This window comes from Meleagris gallopavo, chromosome 15, assembly GCF_905368555.1.
Source record: "Meleagris gallopavo chromosome 15, MGAL_WU_HG_1.1, whole genome shotgun sequence".
NCBI classification, from domain to species: domain Eukaryota; kingdom Metazoa; phylum Chordata; class Aves; order Galliformes; family Phasianidae; genus Meleagris; species Meleagris gallopavo.
This window is the reverse complement of record NC_139418.1, coordinates 10,979,699-10,993,798: the sequence shown is the minus strand read 5'-3', so window position 1 is coordinate 10,993,798 and position 14,100 is coordinate 10,979,699. Positions and strand designations below refer to the sequence as shown.

The window sequence follows — 14,100 nt, the reverse complement described above, 5'->3', positions numbered from 1 at the left end:
CCTTTTCCAGGATTGTTCTTGACGATCAGTATACCAGCTCCACAGGGACCAAGTTTCCAGTTAAATGGTCTGCCCCAGAGGTTTTCTCCTACAGTAACTACAGCACCAAATCAGATGTTTGGTCATTTGGTAAGAAACCTTCATCAGAATGAAACAAAAAAAAAAACAAAAAACAAACAAACAAAAAAAAAAAAAGAGAAGAAGAAATAGCAGCTCAGAAAGACCTAGGGTCTCAGTACTAAAGTAAAATGTTCTAAACACTACATCTTCAGGGTTCCAATGGTGTTCTGCCTGAAAGTAGCTTGGAAAATCAAGCCTAAATAATCTAGGTGAAAGGAAGAAAGGAACAGTAAACTACCTACACACTCTGAAGCACTCCAGATGTTGCCAATATAATGTATTGTACCTGTACAATGTGATACAATACCAAGGAACAATCTCTATTTTATGATGCAACTGAATGAGTAACCAAGAAAATATGGAAGAGTCAGAAGGTTTCTAAGAAAAAGGATATACAGACATTTAGGCATTTCACCTCTCTGATCACTAGTCCAAAGCACTGAAGCTTCATTCTAAACCTCTGCCTCTCAGAGTTTGTTTTTGCTGACTGTTTGCTTTATGTTGATTTGAAAATATTATTTCAGTGCTGACCTTTTCTCATCTAATTTCCCACTCCCCAATGCATTGTTTTATGATTTGCATCTGTTCTTCAATCTCCTTTCTGGATCCTCATAGATAAGAAAGCTGCTGTATGTTTTTTCCCCACAACCACTGGCACTGGAGATAACAAAGGCTATTCCCTGGCCTGTTGATCTGGCCAATTGATATGCCTGGCCCACCTCCAGCTAACATGCAAACAGTGGCAGTGCAGAATGAATCGGTACAGTGTGCAGAGCACAGCACACAGTCAATAGGGTGCCACTCAGCTCCATGCCTCACAGTAAATAATGTAGGATTATACCCTTGGCTAGTCTGTGCTTGTGAGCTCTGCGCTCCTCTCTGCCCTTCCTAGGAGCTCTGTGGTTGATGCTGACTGAAATGATGCATCCCTGGGGTGGGTTATGAGCAGTGTGGTGGAAGCTCCTTTGAGAACCCAACCCAGAGATGCTTCCAAAGCACTATTCCTCTTCTGTGTCCTCTTCATGTCCCCTGGCACATGGAGGAGGCTGTCAGCACTTCCCACATAACAATAAGGGGCAACACTGCCAGCACAGCCAGCTCTGACACCTCACAGCAAAGTGGCAGTGACATGGGACGAGATGATACCTCGCTAAGAATGCTCATCTGCTTCACAAATCAGGAACTGCCTGAGTGGCATTTCACATTTAGGGCCACTGTAAGAGCCAAATGCCTCCAAAAAGTATACTGAGTTTTACAGCCCAGCCAAGCTGAGTGAAGTTGGCTCACACCAGTGTCAGGGCTGAGTGAAATAGCTGTGAGCTGTGTGTGCAACAGTCAGCCCTCCATGAAATCTGCAGGCACCAGTGCAGTACGTCTGTCAGACTCATTATCTGCCCCTCCAGTGGGGTTTGCATAAGAGGATTCCTCTGTCTTGTCATGGTCTCATGACTGTGAGAAGCATTCTGCTCTGCTATTCTGCCATGCATTCATCCCTTCTGCCAGGCCTGAAGTCCTGCTGTACCCATGAGAACAAAATGGGTGGGAGAAATTCCCAGTGCTGGGAATCTGCACACTGGGGCAGTGCAACTGCTTGGTGTTCAGCAGAGCCAATATCAATGGTGAGGGACTGCAATCTCATTGCACCTCCCTATTTGAAGAATTAGAAGCTAGAAAGCAAGAATTCTTTAGCAAAGCTGACTGCAGTGTTATGCAACTCCATGTCAGATCAGTCTGTCTCTCCATTCTTTACACTGTGAACACAGTTTAACACCAGATGACCAAAGAAAGCAAACCTAGTAATAAAACCAGAACTTGTATTCACTTTATCTGCAGACCTTTTCTGATATGATGGCCAACTCCGGCCAATGTCCACAGTAGTTGTGTCTTTGCATATCATCTACTGCACTGGATAAGCACAAGTTTCTGCACTGCTCTGAATAGTAATCATAGGAAGTTATATGAGTGTTTAGGAAAAGAGAAAATATGTGCTGCAGTCCTTTGAAATTCCATTATGATTGCACTGTGCAGCTGTGTTAGGCCCTGATTTTTCTGATGTGTGCTTCAAATCTAAGCAAAAATGCTTTTCCAAGTAACAGACACCAACACTGAGCGGCAAAGATGAGCGGGTAGAAAGGGTGTGTGGGCCTGCTGAGAATGTTATTTGTGTTTTTGTAATTGTTTCCATTTGTTTGCTTTAGGAGTGCTGATGTGGGAGGTCTTCAGCGAAGGCAAAATGCCCTATGAGAATCGCACCAATGGAGAAGTGGTGGAAGAAATCAATGCAGGGTTTCGGCTCTACAAGCCCAAGTTGGCCTCCAAGTCTATTTATGAGGTGATGAGCCACTGCTGGAGCATGGTTAGTATTTCACTGGGAAAGCACTGCTTCCCAAAAAGAGCTCTCTCTTCTTTGGCATTTAAGAGAGAGTTTACACCTCACATGCTAATACAAGATACAATGCTGGAGAAGAGGCACTTTGTAGCTATTGTCTGTGTTAGCAAGATGAATTAAACCTTATGGTCTTTGCCTTTTATTTAAGCTGCTGTCTCTATAGAATGCATTGACATCACTGAAGAGTCTATGCAGTGCACCTAATTCAAGTTAATTCACCATTTTGCTTCCTAAGAAAGCTACGAATCAGTGGTGCTCCACTTTAACATGGATGGTAAAAATGACAGCCTGCCCATTACAAAGTACTTAGTGTCCTCTGGGGAAAATTCAGGGAAGAAACACAGTGCAGAAGGAATATCATCCTTCTGTTGGCATTTTCTCTATAAGAACGGATTTTGTTTTTGTTGAAACTCACTTTCTTCACAAGGTTTTCATTTCTAACCTCACCGTACCTCCCACACTGACATTAATATTCTCTCTCTCTTCCCTTCACTCAGAGGAAAGAAGACCGCCCATCCTTTTCTCTTCTGCTTTATCAGCTGAGTGAAATCTCTGAGTTTGATCTGTAATCACGGCACTGGATGTTACATGAAGCTAAGAAAGTCCTGATAGGGCAGACAGCTGGATTCTCCCCACACAAAGCATTAACGTGAATCCTTCCACCACAGAAACTTACTGTATGCCTGAGGAGAAGCAGAGGGCAGAGGCCCGTACTTCCAGACAGACGAGATATTCCCAGGTCTTCCAGAGCACAGGCAGACATGAGGTTTGGCTTGGCCAAGAATGTTGTTTGCATCTTACAAGCAGAACCAGCAAATGAGCAGAAATTCCTGCAACATGTAACACAGCAAGTGTAATTCTCATGAAGATGCAGCCTCAAAACTACGAGATCTGGCATTGATGTTCCAGTTCTGCAAACTCCCAAATGAAGGTCTCCCCTGGGGAAAAACCCTATCTTTGACTAAGGAGGAACACTTAGACACTTCCATGGCTCTCTAATTCAGAGTGGGCTGGACCTGAAAGCTCTGAACAGGAATAAGCCTGGGGTACAAAGGAACAGGCTGGATTTAGTGACTGCATTTCTGATGCTGACATTTTAAGGTTGTTTTGTTCTCCCTTTATATGACTTCCTCTGAAACTGTGGCTTAACAGAAACAGGATTCTGATACCCCAAAAGATGAAGAGGTGTCTGCAGTTCGTAAGTGCGGAAGAGGAGAAGCAGTGTGTCATAAAGAGTCTTGAAATTCTCTCAAATTTCTCCAGTGAGTGGGAAAATGGGACTCTGATGCACATGTAGATGTTCCGGGGGAAAAAAAACTGAAATCTGAAAGTTTCGATTGATTTTTTTCTTCAGTCTTTCTAAATCAGAAGATAAATAAATAACCTCCACCCTCTTCCTCTAGCTGAGCATGGAGGACATGGCAGGGCAGAGTGTTGTGTGCCTCCAGTCCAGGAGCAGACTGCATCCATCCCGTGTCAGGGAGAGGCAGAGAAACCTATTCCCAAACGAGTGTGCCATGAGGAGGAAACATGCAGAGTGTGTGATCAGTGCACTAGTGCTAATGAGAAGTTTTACTTCAAAGAGTAACTGAATCATCACAAGTAAAGACTCTTCCATCTCTTCTGCAAACAAACTGGTGAATCTTCTAGGGAATGATCAAAGAAAGTAAGTCTTATGCAAACAGACTGCCTTGATGCTCCAGGAGATCCATGTGGTGAGAGCAGAAGAAGGTATGAGCAATATCCATCTGTTGGTACTTCAGTTAACATCCACATCTCCACTGCAGGACAGACACTGATTTGACATAACTGACCTCCAAACCAGAAATGTGGGTGTTAGTGTCCTGCAGCATTTGTAAATGGGATCAGGACTTTCTGCTAAGCATTAACAAGAACTAGAGAAGCTAAAGGGACTCACAGAAGATATGTGCATATATGCGAAATATGTTTTTGATGTTTCTGTGTTTGGGCAAGCTAAGACATGGGTAAACTTTATGTGACAGCAGTTTACAGAAACTTTGAGGTTGAAACGTCTAGCAGCAATTCCTTCTGTTGTTACAGAATTCAAGTTCAAAGTTGTTTGCCAACAAAAATGGAACAAGGAAATACTGTAATCCCATGATCTCACATATCCTGTGTCAAACTATTTCTTCATAGGAGGTTGAATTTGTGATGTTTTTCAGATCCATGGTTCTAGACTCACTTTAGGAGTCAGAATCCTTTCAGGCTTATAGATACAGGCAAGACGTAGTTCCTGCCATATATATCTTCCAACTTTGCTTCATTTCCACATTATTTACTGTGTTTTGCTCCTACTAATACCACCCAGAGTGACTCTCCCAAGCAAGGTGAATCCTAACATACAGACCAGAGGATGTCACAGGGTCAGAGTGCCACCTTCAAGCCAGGACTTCCATAGAAATCTCTTAGCAGTCTGAACCAATATGTGGAAAATGAGCATCCATAAAACATCTTTGAATTTTTGCCTATGGTGAAGTTAAGCTAAGTTTCTCTCTCTCATCCTTTCAGTCCAAGTTAGCCTGTTGTCACGTCCCCATGGTGCTAAATTTGGCATTTGGGCAGTGAAGTTTCCAGTAGCCCTACACGTGTTGAACTGCACACTTACAGCTAAGTGTGAGGCCAGCTGGCTGTAACCCCATTCTCTCCCCTGCTCCACTCAGACAATCCGAACCACTGTAGGGCACTCTGGAATGACTTTTCCCTGAGCAGAGGCACTCAGCCTGGGGCAGGGCTATCTGCATGCTCACAAAGCCAAGCTTCTGGCTCTTTGGGATCAACCAGGCATCTGATGAGACTGAAGAAGCAGCACTATTGCTCTTTTAGGAAACATTTCTGAGATTATATTTATGTTTGATGAAATATATGTAATATTTATTAGCTCGGGAGCACTGCACAAAATATCATTGTCATATGTTTGGTCTTCTTTAGCTGTATTTCTATGTACACAATATGTATTTTTACAGACAATAAAATTACTTTGTCCCATCTGTGGTTTTCACTATACATTAGCAGCAATGCAAAAACCACTCGTGTGCTTGCCCTTTCTCATCCTTCCCACCAAGAAGCAAGCTGGCTTTCTGAAGTATCTCCATTCCCCAGAGCTCTGGCTGTGTTCTGGGGTTACTTGACATGCTGGGTTCATGGGGTTAGGAAGTATTCATAATCTCTGCAAATTGGGTAGTTTACCATATGGACACAGAGATTCCCAAGTCTAAATGTCAGGTGTCATGGCTTTAAGTTCTCCGGCTCCTTCTAAAACAAGGTTAATAACATCCTAGTTCTCCCAAAGGTATTTCCCCACTAATATTTATGAGAAACTTCAAGAATCTGAAAAGGACAGTGCCATAATGTGACAAATGCATGGTGGTAAATCTATACACCATGTAGATACCTGCAGTGGTGTGGGGCCTGCCCCTCACTGCCAGTCCTTCCATCCAGCAGTGATCTACAAGATGAATGCAAGGAAGTTCATTCGTTATTCAGTGATCTAAGAAAGCACAGAGTAGAAAATTAAAATAATATCACAGCACTCGTGGAATTACCATCACTCTGAACCTGGCTGATAATGGAAGCAAGGTTAAACAATCTTAAAAGAAGAAACAATTTTTACTGCCATGGTTTTGTTGGACTGACTTTGTTTCACCCACAGTCGCAGTGTAACATTAGCTGTTAGATCTCTTGGACCTGCAATAATAATGCTCACTTACTGATTTTTTCTGACAAGCAATAAATAGTAGAAAGGGGAATGATGGCTGCAAAATATTTGAGTTACAAGTGAGAGAGGAGAAGTGCAACACAGGGGAAGGAGAAGGGTCCGCTCCCAGAGATGCTATTAACAGAATTTTCTAGGTGCAGGTCTGTCTATTAACACAAAGACTGTTTCTCAGACTGTCTTTCTCCTTCTGCAGCTTGTGGACCCCCGTACCCTCAGCCCACTGTATCCATTTAGCTGACAGCAGCAGAGCTATAGGTGTCCGAACTTCCCTGCAGAGCCAGCCAACACCCATGGGGAGCCTGAATCCAGAGCAAACTTAGCCCCAGGAGGGGTTCCTGTGATCCAAGGGGCAAGTGGCAGCCGACTGCGAGCAGAGAATGGTGCTCAGGAAAGGCACACTGCCAGGGGAGCTAAGGAAATTTATCTACACGTTATATATTTCAAGACCGTCAGTGGTCCTTGGGTACCCATCAGTGTCTTTCTAGAGGCAGCAGCAGGAGCTGGGAGCACTGCCTGAAATGACCGAAGCCCCGCAAAGGGCTTGCATCAATGACCACGGGGAGCTGCTGCTCTGGAGGCTGTAAGCGGTCCAGTTTGGATTTCACGCTGGATCTGAAGAGCTTTAGAAAGCAGCATGAGCAGAAGGACAGGAAACTTGTCAGTGAAGAAATGCCAGATGCCCAAAACGCCGAAAGGAAGATCTTTTGGATGCAGAGCTGACTCAGACAAGGCTCGGAGCTGCAAGTCAAGGCACTGATTGCCTCCTGCTTTAGGTCCCTTCCAGCTCAGGTTTCACAAGCACGCTACACAGCAGGCTGTCAGGAACACGGTAGGTAAAACCTAACGGCGGTACAGCTCCGCGAGGGGCGGAGAGGCTGCAACCCGAAGCCCCGCAGGAGCGCGACGACGAATCCCGGCCGGGCTCTGCCCGTCTGGGGCCCCCACCGCACTCCTCCAGCGCCGGGGCTCCCGGGGGGGCTGCGGACCCCTCCTGCCCCCTGCTCTGGGCCATCCCGGGCGGAGGGGCGGGGATGCGGCCCCACGCATCCCCCGGAGGAGGAGCGCACGGCTCCAGCCCTTCCCGCGGCGGGGGCCGGGGCTCTCCCCCCGCCGCCGCCACCACCAGCACCGCCGCCGCCGCGCGGAGAGGCCGGCGGAGAGCCGCGGAAGTGCACTTGCTGCAGCCATTTCCTGCTCTTTGTGCGGGCGGCGCGGAGCATCCGAGCATCGCCGCCCCGAGCCCCGAACCCAGCGCCAGGTGAGCGGCGCGGGGCTGGGCGCTGCTGCGCGGGGGCTGCGCGGCCTCAGCCCTTCGCGGCCCGGAGCTGCGCTCCTCCGGGGGGAACAGCGGGGCCGGGGCTGCCCCCGCCGGGGCAGGTGCTGCCTCCGGGTAGGGGCAGGGCGGGCGGCCCGGCGGGGCCGGGATGTGCAGAATGTATCCCATAATGCTCAGGGCTACCTGCAGCGTTTATTGCAAGGCGGTGGAAGAGGAGGAGGGGATGGGAGGGAAGGGAGAATCTCAAAATAGCAAAAATGGGAAAATAGCAAAAATAGGAAAATAGCACAGATCTCCTTCTATCCCCATCCTCGCACCGAGGGAGGGGCATGAAGCCGAGCCTTGGGCCCGGCGGGCGCTGCAGGCCCCGCTGCGAGCGGCAATGGCAGCCGGGGGGCGGCGATGCTCCGCGGGAGCAATGGGGCTGGAGGGATGGGGGGGTGGGGAGGGTGGGCAGGCGGCCGCGGGGTGCGGGCTGAGGGTCAGCGCCGGGTGTGGAGTGATGGCAAAATGGTGAGCAAAGCGGCCCTTCCCGTGCGCGGGGTCGCCTGCGAGCGAGACGCATCTCTTTCTATTGAACTTCGCGGCCGAGGATGCTGCTGGAAACACTGTGCCAATGCCATCCGCATCCTAGCTGAGCAGGGAACGCGGCAGGAAATCTCTGTGGTTGCAGAGCCTGGGGGGGGGCTGGGGAGGAAAAGGGACACATGTTGGAACCCTGCCGCTGTCTGATTTGGGGAAGGGGCTGGTTTGTGTGCCGTTAGGGACGCTGCCAGCAGCAGAGCTTGGCCTCTTTGCCATCTGCCGCTTTCTGCGGGGGTTCTGGCCTTGGCCTCAGATCACAGCCATTTCCTGCAATTAGGATGGGCTGCACCCCAGCAACCCTCCTGCCCTGCACCACTCCTGCCCCACAGCCGTGCTTTGCACGGTGGCAATTGTTGTCAGGGGTTGGTCACTGCCAGCAGAGACCGCCTGCTGTGTTGGTGTCTGTCACTGCGTGTAATTCTGGGGCAGTTCCCTACAAAGGATAATTCCTTTCTCCTTTTCTCTGTACAGCTAATTGCTATTAGTGAAGCCTGAGGAATATGGAAAAGCCTTCCATTTTCTGACTCGGGTCTCGAGCAAAACTTAATATCCTGATATCACAATGATTTTATTAACAAACAATTATTGTCTTTGCACGAAAAGAGGAAGATCACTTTTGGAACATTTCTAATTATTCAACTACTAACAACACTGTTCTGTATGATATTATCTTCCAAGAAGTGCTTTGACTGTCAGCAAAGGATCTTGCTCACAAACTTGCTTTACATTTCTCTGCTATATTGGAAATGCAGCTTCCTATAGCAGCCTTCTTACTTGGCCAGAGATAAATGAAGTTATTCTACAAGAAATAAATTCCAAAATAACGATGTTGCTGAGACAGAGATGCACAGATATCTGGAGCTCAGCCTTAGTGGGATGGCAGCAAATTTCGAGTGCAAATACAGACAGCTTCAGGAGTGGTGCAGTTTGGCTTCCTTTTTTTGTCAGGATGGGTAATTTCATGGTTATTAATGGCCGTGGCTGTGGAGGGCAGCAGTCCAGCTCTGCTCATCCTGGCTGTGTTGATGTGCTCGTGCAAAGAACCTCCTGACTGTGGTGGTTGCAATTCCAAGTAAATCTTAGAGTATGTGAGGAGACTGTTGATGACATGCATTCTGCAGCATAGGGGATGTTAATCCTGTGCTTCTGGAGCAAGAGTAGAACAATCCTTTTGCACCCTGGAATCACTCTTCTTTACCAAAATCCATTGCTGGCCAGCAGCATGTACCCTTCTCTTACCATGAGGCAATGGGCATCAGAAATGTGCTGCTATGTATCCAGGATGTCTGCCTGCCGGGATGCATGCTGGGCCAGGGTGGTTTCTGACCACGAGTTAAATGATTTTTTGGAGTAAGAGGGTGAAATTTTTATCACAAGGCCCAATAAGTGAATGTGGCTTTCCCAGGTTGCACAGCAGAAGCAGAGCACCAGATCCCCTGGGAGGTGTTTTCCTCCTTTTCCTCCATGTCACCACCTCTCCAGCAAAAGTCATTTTGTAGCAACTCACCCCAGGCTTGCAGGGCTTGGATCTCAAATGACTGCCAGTCTGCAGGGCAATTGTTGCTGCCCCTCCTATGCTTGGCTTCTCCTGCAGCTCCAGCATGGATGTCTGCTGTGGGAGCAGGAGTGCTGAGCACCCGAAGCAGCCCATTCCACTTCTCCACAGCTCTCAGCTGTGCAGCTGCGAGGCCAAGCGCACATGAATGCAACATACTCATTATGGCCCCACTTTCAAAAGTCTTCCTTTGTTCCCCCAAGCTGCCCTAACGGTGAAGTCTCCTTTGTTCCTCTTGCTGTGAAGATGATGATATTGCACAGATAGGGAAGGTAGGACTGGGCTGCAATGACAAGCTCAGCCATCTGGGATGTCCATGGTCGCTCCTTCCCAAAGCCTTCCTCCAGACTGTTAAATCCAGCCCTCTGTTCTCATAACAGATTTACCTTCTTTTCAGCTCTGGGATGGTGAACCTGGGGCTGCAGTTGTTTGGCACATGGGTTGGGGAGCACTGAACATCATGGTGGCAATGAGAGGAGGAAGTTTCTGCAGAGGACAGGCAGAGTGTGAGCAGCAGATCGCTCATCAGCATTAGTAGCATCAGCCCCATGGCCCCAGGGTTTCCCTAGGATAGGGTTGGCTCCTGCAGGGTGCAGTTCTACCAAAATGCATGGGGCTGGCGGGGCTCTAGTGGCAGGATATACAGAACAAAATACTTTAGAGAGGCAGCTTCTAGCAGCCTGGGTGGCGGTGCTTTGCTCCACGCAGGCAGGATATGTTTCCTGTGCGAGGAGGAAAGCCTCACCCCTCTGCACACATGCACGGGCAGCAAAAAAGCCCCATGTGGGGCACGCTGTGCTCCACCCCAAGCAGCGATGTGTGCTGGCACAGGAAGCACTGCCGATACACCGCAGGCACCATTCACAACCCACACCTTGCCCCTTCATCTGCTTTGGCTCTGCCATTCTGTGCAAGAAAGCATACAATTGAAATTGGGTTCCGAGGATGTTGCAATAAAGATTCATCTGTTAAAATGAGAACATTTGTGCAGTTTTGTCACCTGGATCCTATTTCTTGCAAGACTAAGCATGGGGCAGGCTGTGCTCATGGCTGTTTGCTTGCTTTGCTCGATGCTTCCTTTTCTGTTCATTATTTCCACACTGCTGCCTCCTCCCTTCCTGCGTTTGAGTGCAGGGCCGTTGTCTTCCTGCAGGTTTGTGCAGTACTCTGCACTGTGGGTCTGAGATGCTGAGTTGGGAACCAGATCTCCTGCTACAACCCGAAAAGCTGCCCACTGCTTTTGGGAGGCATTTGTGGAGGTGACAGGGGTTTTTCCAGACCCTTCTGTGCTCTCAGAGTTCCCGCTGCAGGCAGCAGCAATGAGAGGCACAGCTTATCTCTGCCCTCACCCAGCATGAAGCCACTCAGGTCTGCATGCATCCATCCCCTTGGGCCGCGTTCCTTACTGAGTGTGTGTGTGTGTCTATCTATGGACAACCCAAAGCCATTGTCCTTCCATGTTCCCAGTGCTGGAAATGAAAAACAAACTTATAGTCTGGGAAGCAGTGACTCAATTAAAAAAACAAACAGCAAAAAAAATGGACCTAAGAGAATTGAGGCAGATAATCAGCTGAGCAGGAGCGCCTGTAGGACTGCTGCTGTGACCAAAGGAGCTGATGTGGTGGTGCACAAGAAGGGACACTGTGCTGCTTTTGTGTCTGGTGTTTGTGCAGACAGTGCTGGAGCACCGTGTCCTGCTATGCTGTCTGCACCTCACCAAAAAAAGCTGCAAAATTGGAAAATGGGATCAAGCTTAGAGAAAAGCCAAAGAGATGATTAAAGGATTGGGAGATGTGCTCTGTAACAAGGCATTGAAGAGCTCAGCCCACTTGCCTGAGCTAATTCAAAGGTTGCAGGGTGTTCCTATTGAAATCCGGGACTATCCTCATGAAAACTTTGCCAACAGAGCTCTGCTGTCTTACAGATTAAAGTGATAAATTCAATTTGAAACTAATTGGGTCCAACTGGAAAAAAAAAAACAAAAAAACAACACAGTTTTTGAAAGGGGAGTGATCTGCTAATCGAGCGACATGTCAATATTTAAAGCTATTTCTCTCCTTTCAAATGTTTAAGTGCAACTGAGTGTTTTCTAGGAGACACACTCCAGGTCAGCACAGCCATTGCACAGGGATTAGGCATTAACCAGGGGAGCCCAGTGGCTGTGGTTATACAAGTGCTCAGCATGGAGGACAGCAGGGTCCGTCCATGGTGAGGCATTCACTGCAAAGGTGAAGAGCAAAGGAGATCGGGGACGTAGAGGTTTGTCCTGTGTTTCCTGCTGGCTTGGCTGAGCACAGAGGTAAGCAGCAGTGAGCTCTTTCAGAAACATTTTCCTTTGGTTTTTGTGTCATGTGCAGCTGGCACTACCTCAGGACACAGCTGGTGGCAGCTCCAGGGCAAGGGGGGCCTGACCAGGGGACGCACTGCACAGTAAAAGCAAATAAATACTTTTTTTAACAACCACCTCTTTTTTTTCACCATCTAAGCTGTCCAGAACCTGAGCCTTTCCAGTTCACCTGCAAAAATGTGCTTTGTTGTTTACAGTTTCCAATGCCTCCTCATGTAAGGAGGGCACCATGTGAGTGTCAGCACTGCTCATGCTTTTGTCACTGCACTGCTTCGAGAGATATTTTTGAAAGCACCGCTTTGCATCTCACGCTTTCACTTCAAGCTGCTCGGGCTGCACCGCAGCACCCAGCTGTTCTGCACAGAGCTGAGCACAGAAGGAGTTGGGTGGGTGGCTGTGTTCCTCTGATTCTGCATTCCTGCTCTGTTACTGAATTGTGGAAAGGGAGATGACACAGAGATATAGGTTAAATACACAAGAAAAGGAAAACAAGATAAACTGTGATTGTGTCCCCTGCAGTGCAAGGCAGGCCTAGGTCCAGTTTAGTCCTTTGGTGCTTTCCCACTCAGTTTTCCGGCTGCTGTTTATCATTCTGTCTTTTCCTTTGGATCTAGTGTGGAAACTGAACAGCTGGCATCATGACGACCCACGTCACGCTGGAGGATGCCCTGTCCAATGTGGACCTGCTGGAGGAGCTGCCACTGCCGGACCAACAGCCATGCATCGAGCCGCCTCCTTCCTCCATCATGTACCAGGTACCCACAGCTTCCAGACCCACAGGGCACAGGGGCTGTTCTGCTCAGCATAGGGGCACGTGGTGCTGGGAGAAGGAGCAGAAAGTGCTCCCAGTCAGCGTGTTAGAGGAAATGTTCAGAACAGATCGAGCCACAGCTCTGCTGTCAGAGATTGGGAAAAGGGTTCTTTAACACTGAGCAAGACATAGGGAAGTTAAAAATGAGGACCAGAGTGTATGAATGGATAAGAAGCCAGAGATGAGATTTGTGATAACAACAGGAGGTTCTCAGCAGTGTTTTGTTATGTGTGTATTTCTGTGCTTCCTTTAAATGCTAAGTGCATGTGTTTAAGTAGGTCAAAATCAGAGTTCAGCTTGAATTTGTCTGTCCCGTACTGTGCGCACAGCTGGAGCTGCGGGTTGGGGGAGGGCAGGCAGTGGGGTGGTGAGGCACTGGCATAGGTTGCCCAGAGAGGTGGGGGTTCCCCCTCCCTGGAGATACCCACAGTCAGGGTGAAGGGGCTCTGAGCACCTGATGGAGCTGTGGGTGTCCCTGTTCATTGCAGAGGAGTTGAACCAGGTGGCCTTTAAGGGTCCCTTCCATGTCAAACGAGTCGATGATTCTGTGATAACCACTGCTCTGCCTCAAGTGACCACAGATTCATCTGCAGCTGCTCTGCCCAAGCCTGGCATGGGCCCAAGAGAAGGCTCAAAGCGCTGCTTTTGGACCCACAGCGGGATGCCACGACTGCTTGGCTACCACACCCTGTCCTATAGCACACTCCCAGGATTAAATATAACACAGGGTTACTTTCTTCATCCTACCATTCCTGCCTGCACGCCTTACTGTGGTCATGCATAAATGCAACCATACGGTGATTGCTGTGCTGCCTGTGCAGGGTGCTGGAGTTACAGTACCTCTTTCAGCAGGTCAGACTGTGGGCTTGTTCAGTAGCATTGGTATCACTTTGGGTTATCAGACCCAAAGGCATTTCTGGGCTGTTCAAGTTTCAGCTCTCCCTGGAAAATCTTAGTAACATTTTAACATCTATCTTCACAAAGTAATTTTTACTCTTTGCTGGCCTGTGGCTCATGGGAGGCTCAGTGTTCTGCCCAATGGCACAGCTTCACTTGTGCTTCATGACCACAAGCGTGTGCTCTCAGCTGGGCCTGTAAATCTTACTGAGACCATGACAAAACTGGATCTGGAGGTATTGGCCAAGCCTGGTTCCTCATCACGCCTGCTTTGGGGTTAGCACTCTCCCTGCTACTCAAAAATGCATTTGCAGCCTCAGGTTTGCTGTTATGTTAATCAGATTAGGGTCATAGAGGCATGAAGAAAAGCAGCTCTATGGCCAC

General features: G+C 48.4%; 2 protein-coding genes across 6 annotated transcripts in view; both read left to right on the top strand.

Annotated features, from left to right (window-relative positions):
- Window positions 1-5,532, top strand: part of ITK (IL2 inducible T cell kinase) — a 30,050-nt gene extending 24,518 nt beyond the window's left edge. The window contains exons 15-17 of the mRNA XM_085236488.1: window positions 11-129; window positions 2,319-2,476; window positions 3,007-5,532. Of these exons, the coding sequence (XP_085092614.1) occupies window positions 11-129; window positions 2,319-2,476; window positions 3,007-3,078 (349 nt within the window). The 3' untranslated portion in view covers window positions 3,079-5,532. The remainder of the gene's footprint in view (window positions 1-10; window positions 130-2,318; window positions 2,477-3,006) is intronic.
- A 1,404-nt stretch (window positions 5,533-6,936) lies between these two features.
- The window catches only part of CYFIP2 (cytoplasmic FMR1 interacting protein 2), a 49,832-nt gene continuing 42,668 nt past the window's right edge, over window positions 6,937-14,100 (top strand). For 2 of the 5 annotated variants that reach the window (XM_085236486.1, XM_085236484.1), the window contains exons 1-2: window positions 7,128-7,503; window positions 12,623-12,763. In XM_085236486.1, the coding sequence (XP_085092612.1) occupies window positions 12,647-12,763 (117 nt within the window). In that variant the 5' untranslated portion in view covers window positions 7,128-7,503; window positions 12,623-12,646. Of the gene's footprint in view, window positions 7,075-7,122; window positions 7,504-12,280; window positions 12,395-12,622; window positions 12,764-14,100 lie in introns of those variants that run through there. The other 3 variants (XM_085236485.1, XM_085236487.1, XM_010719024.4) reach the window with 3 other exon arrangements.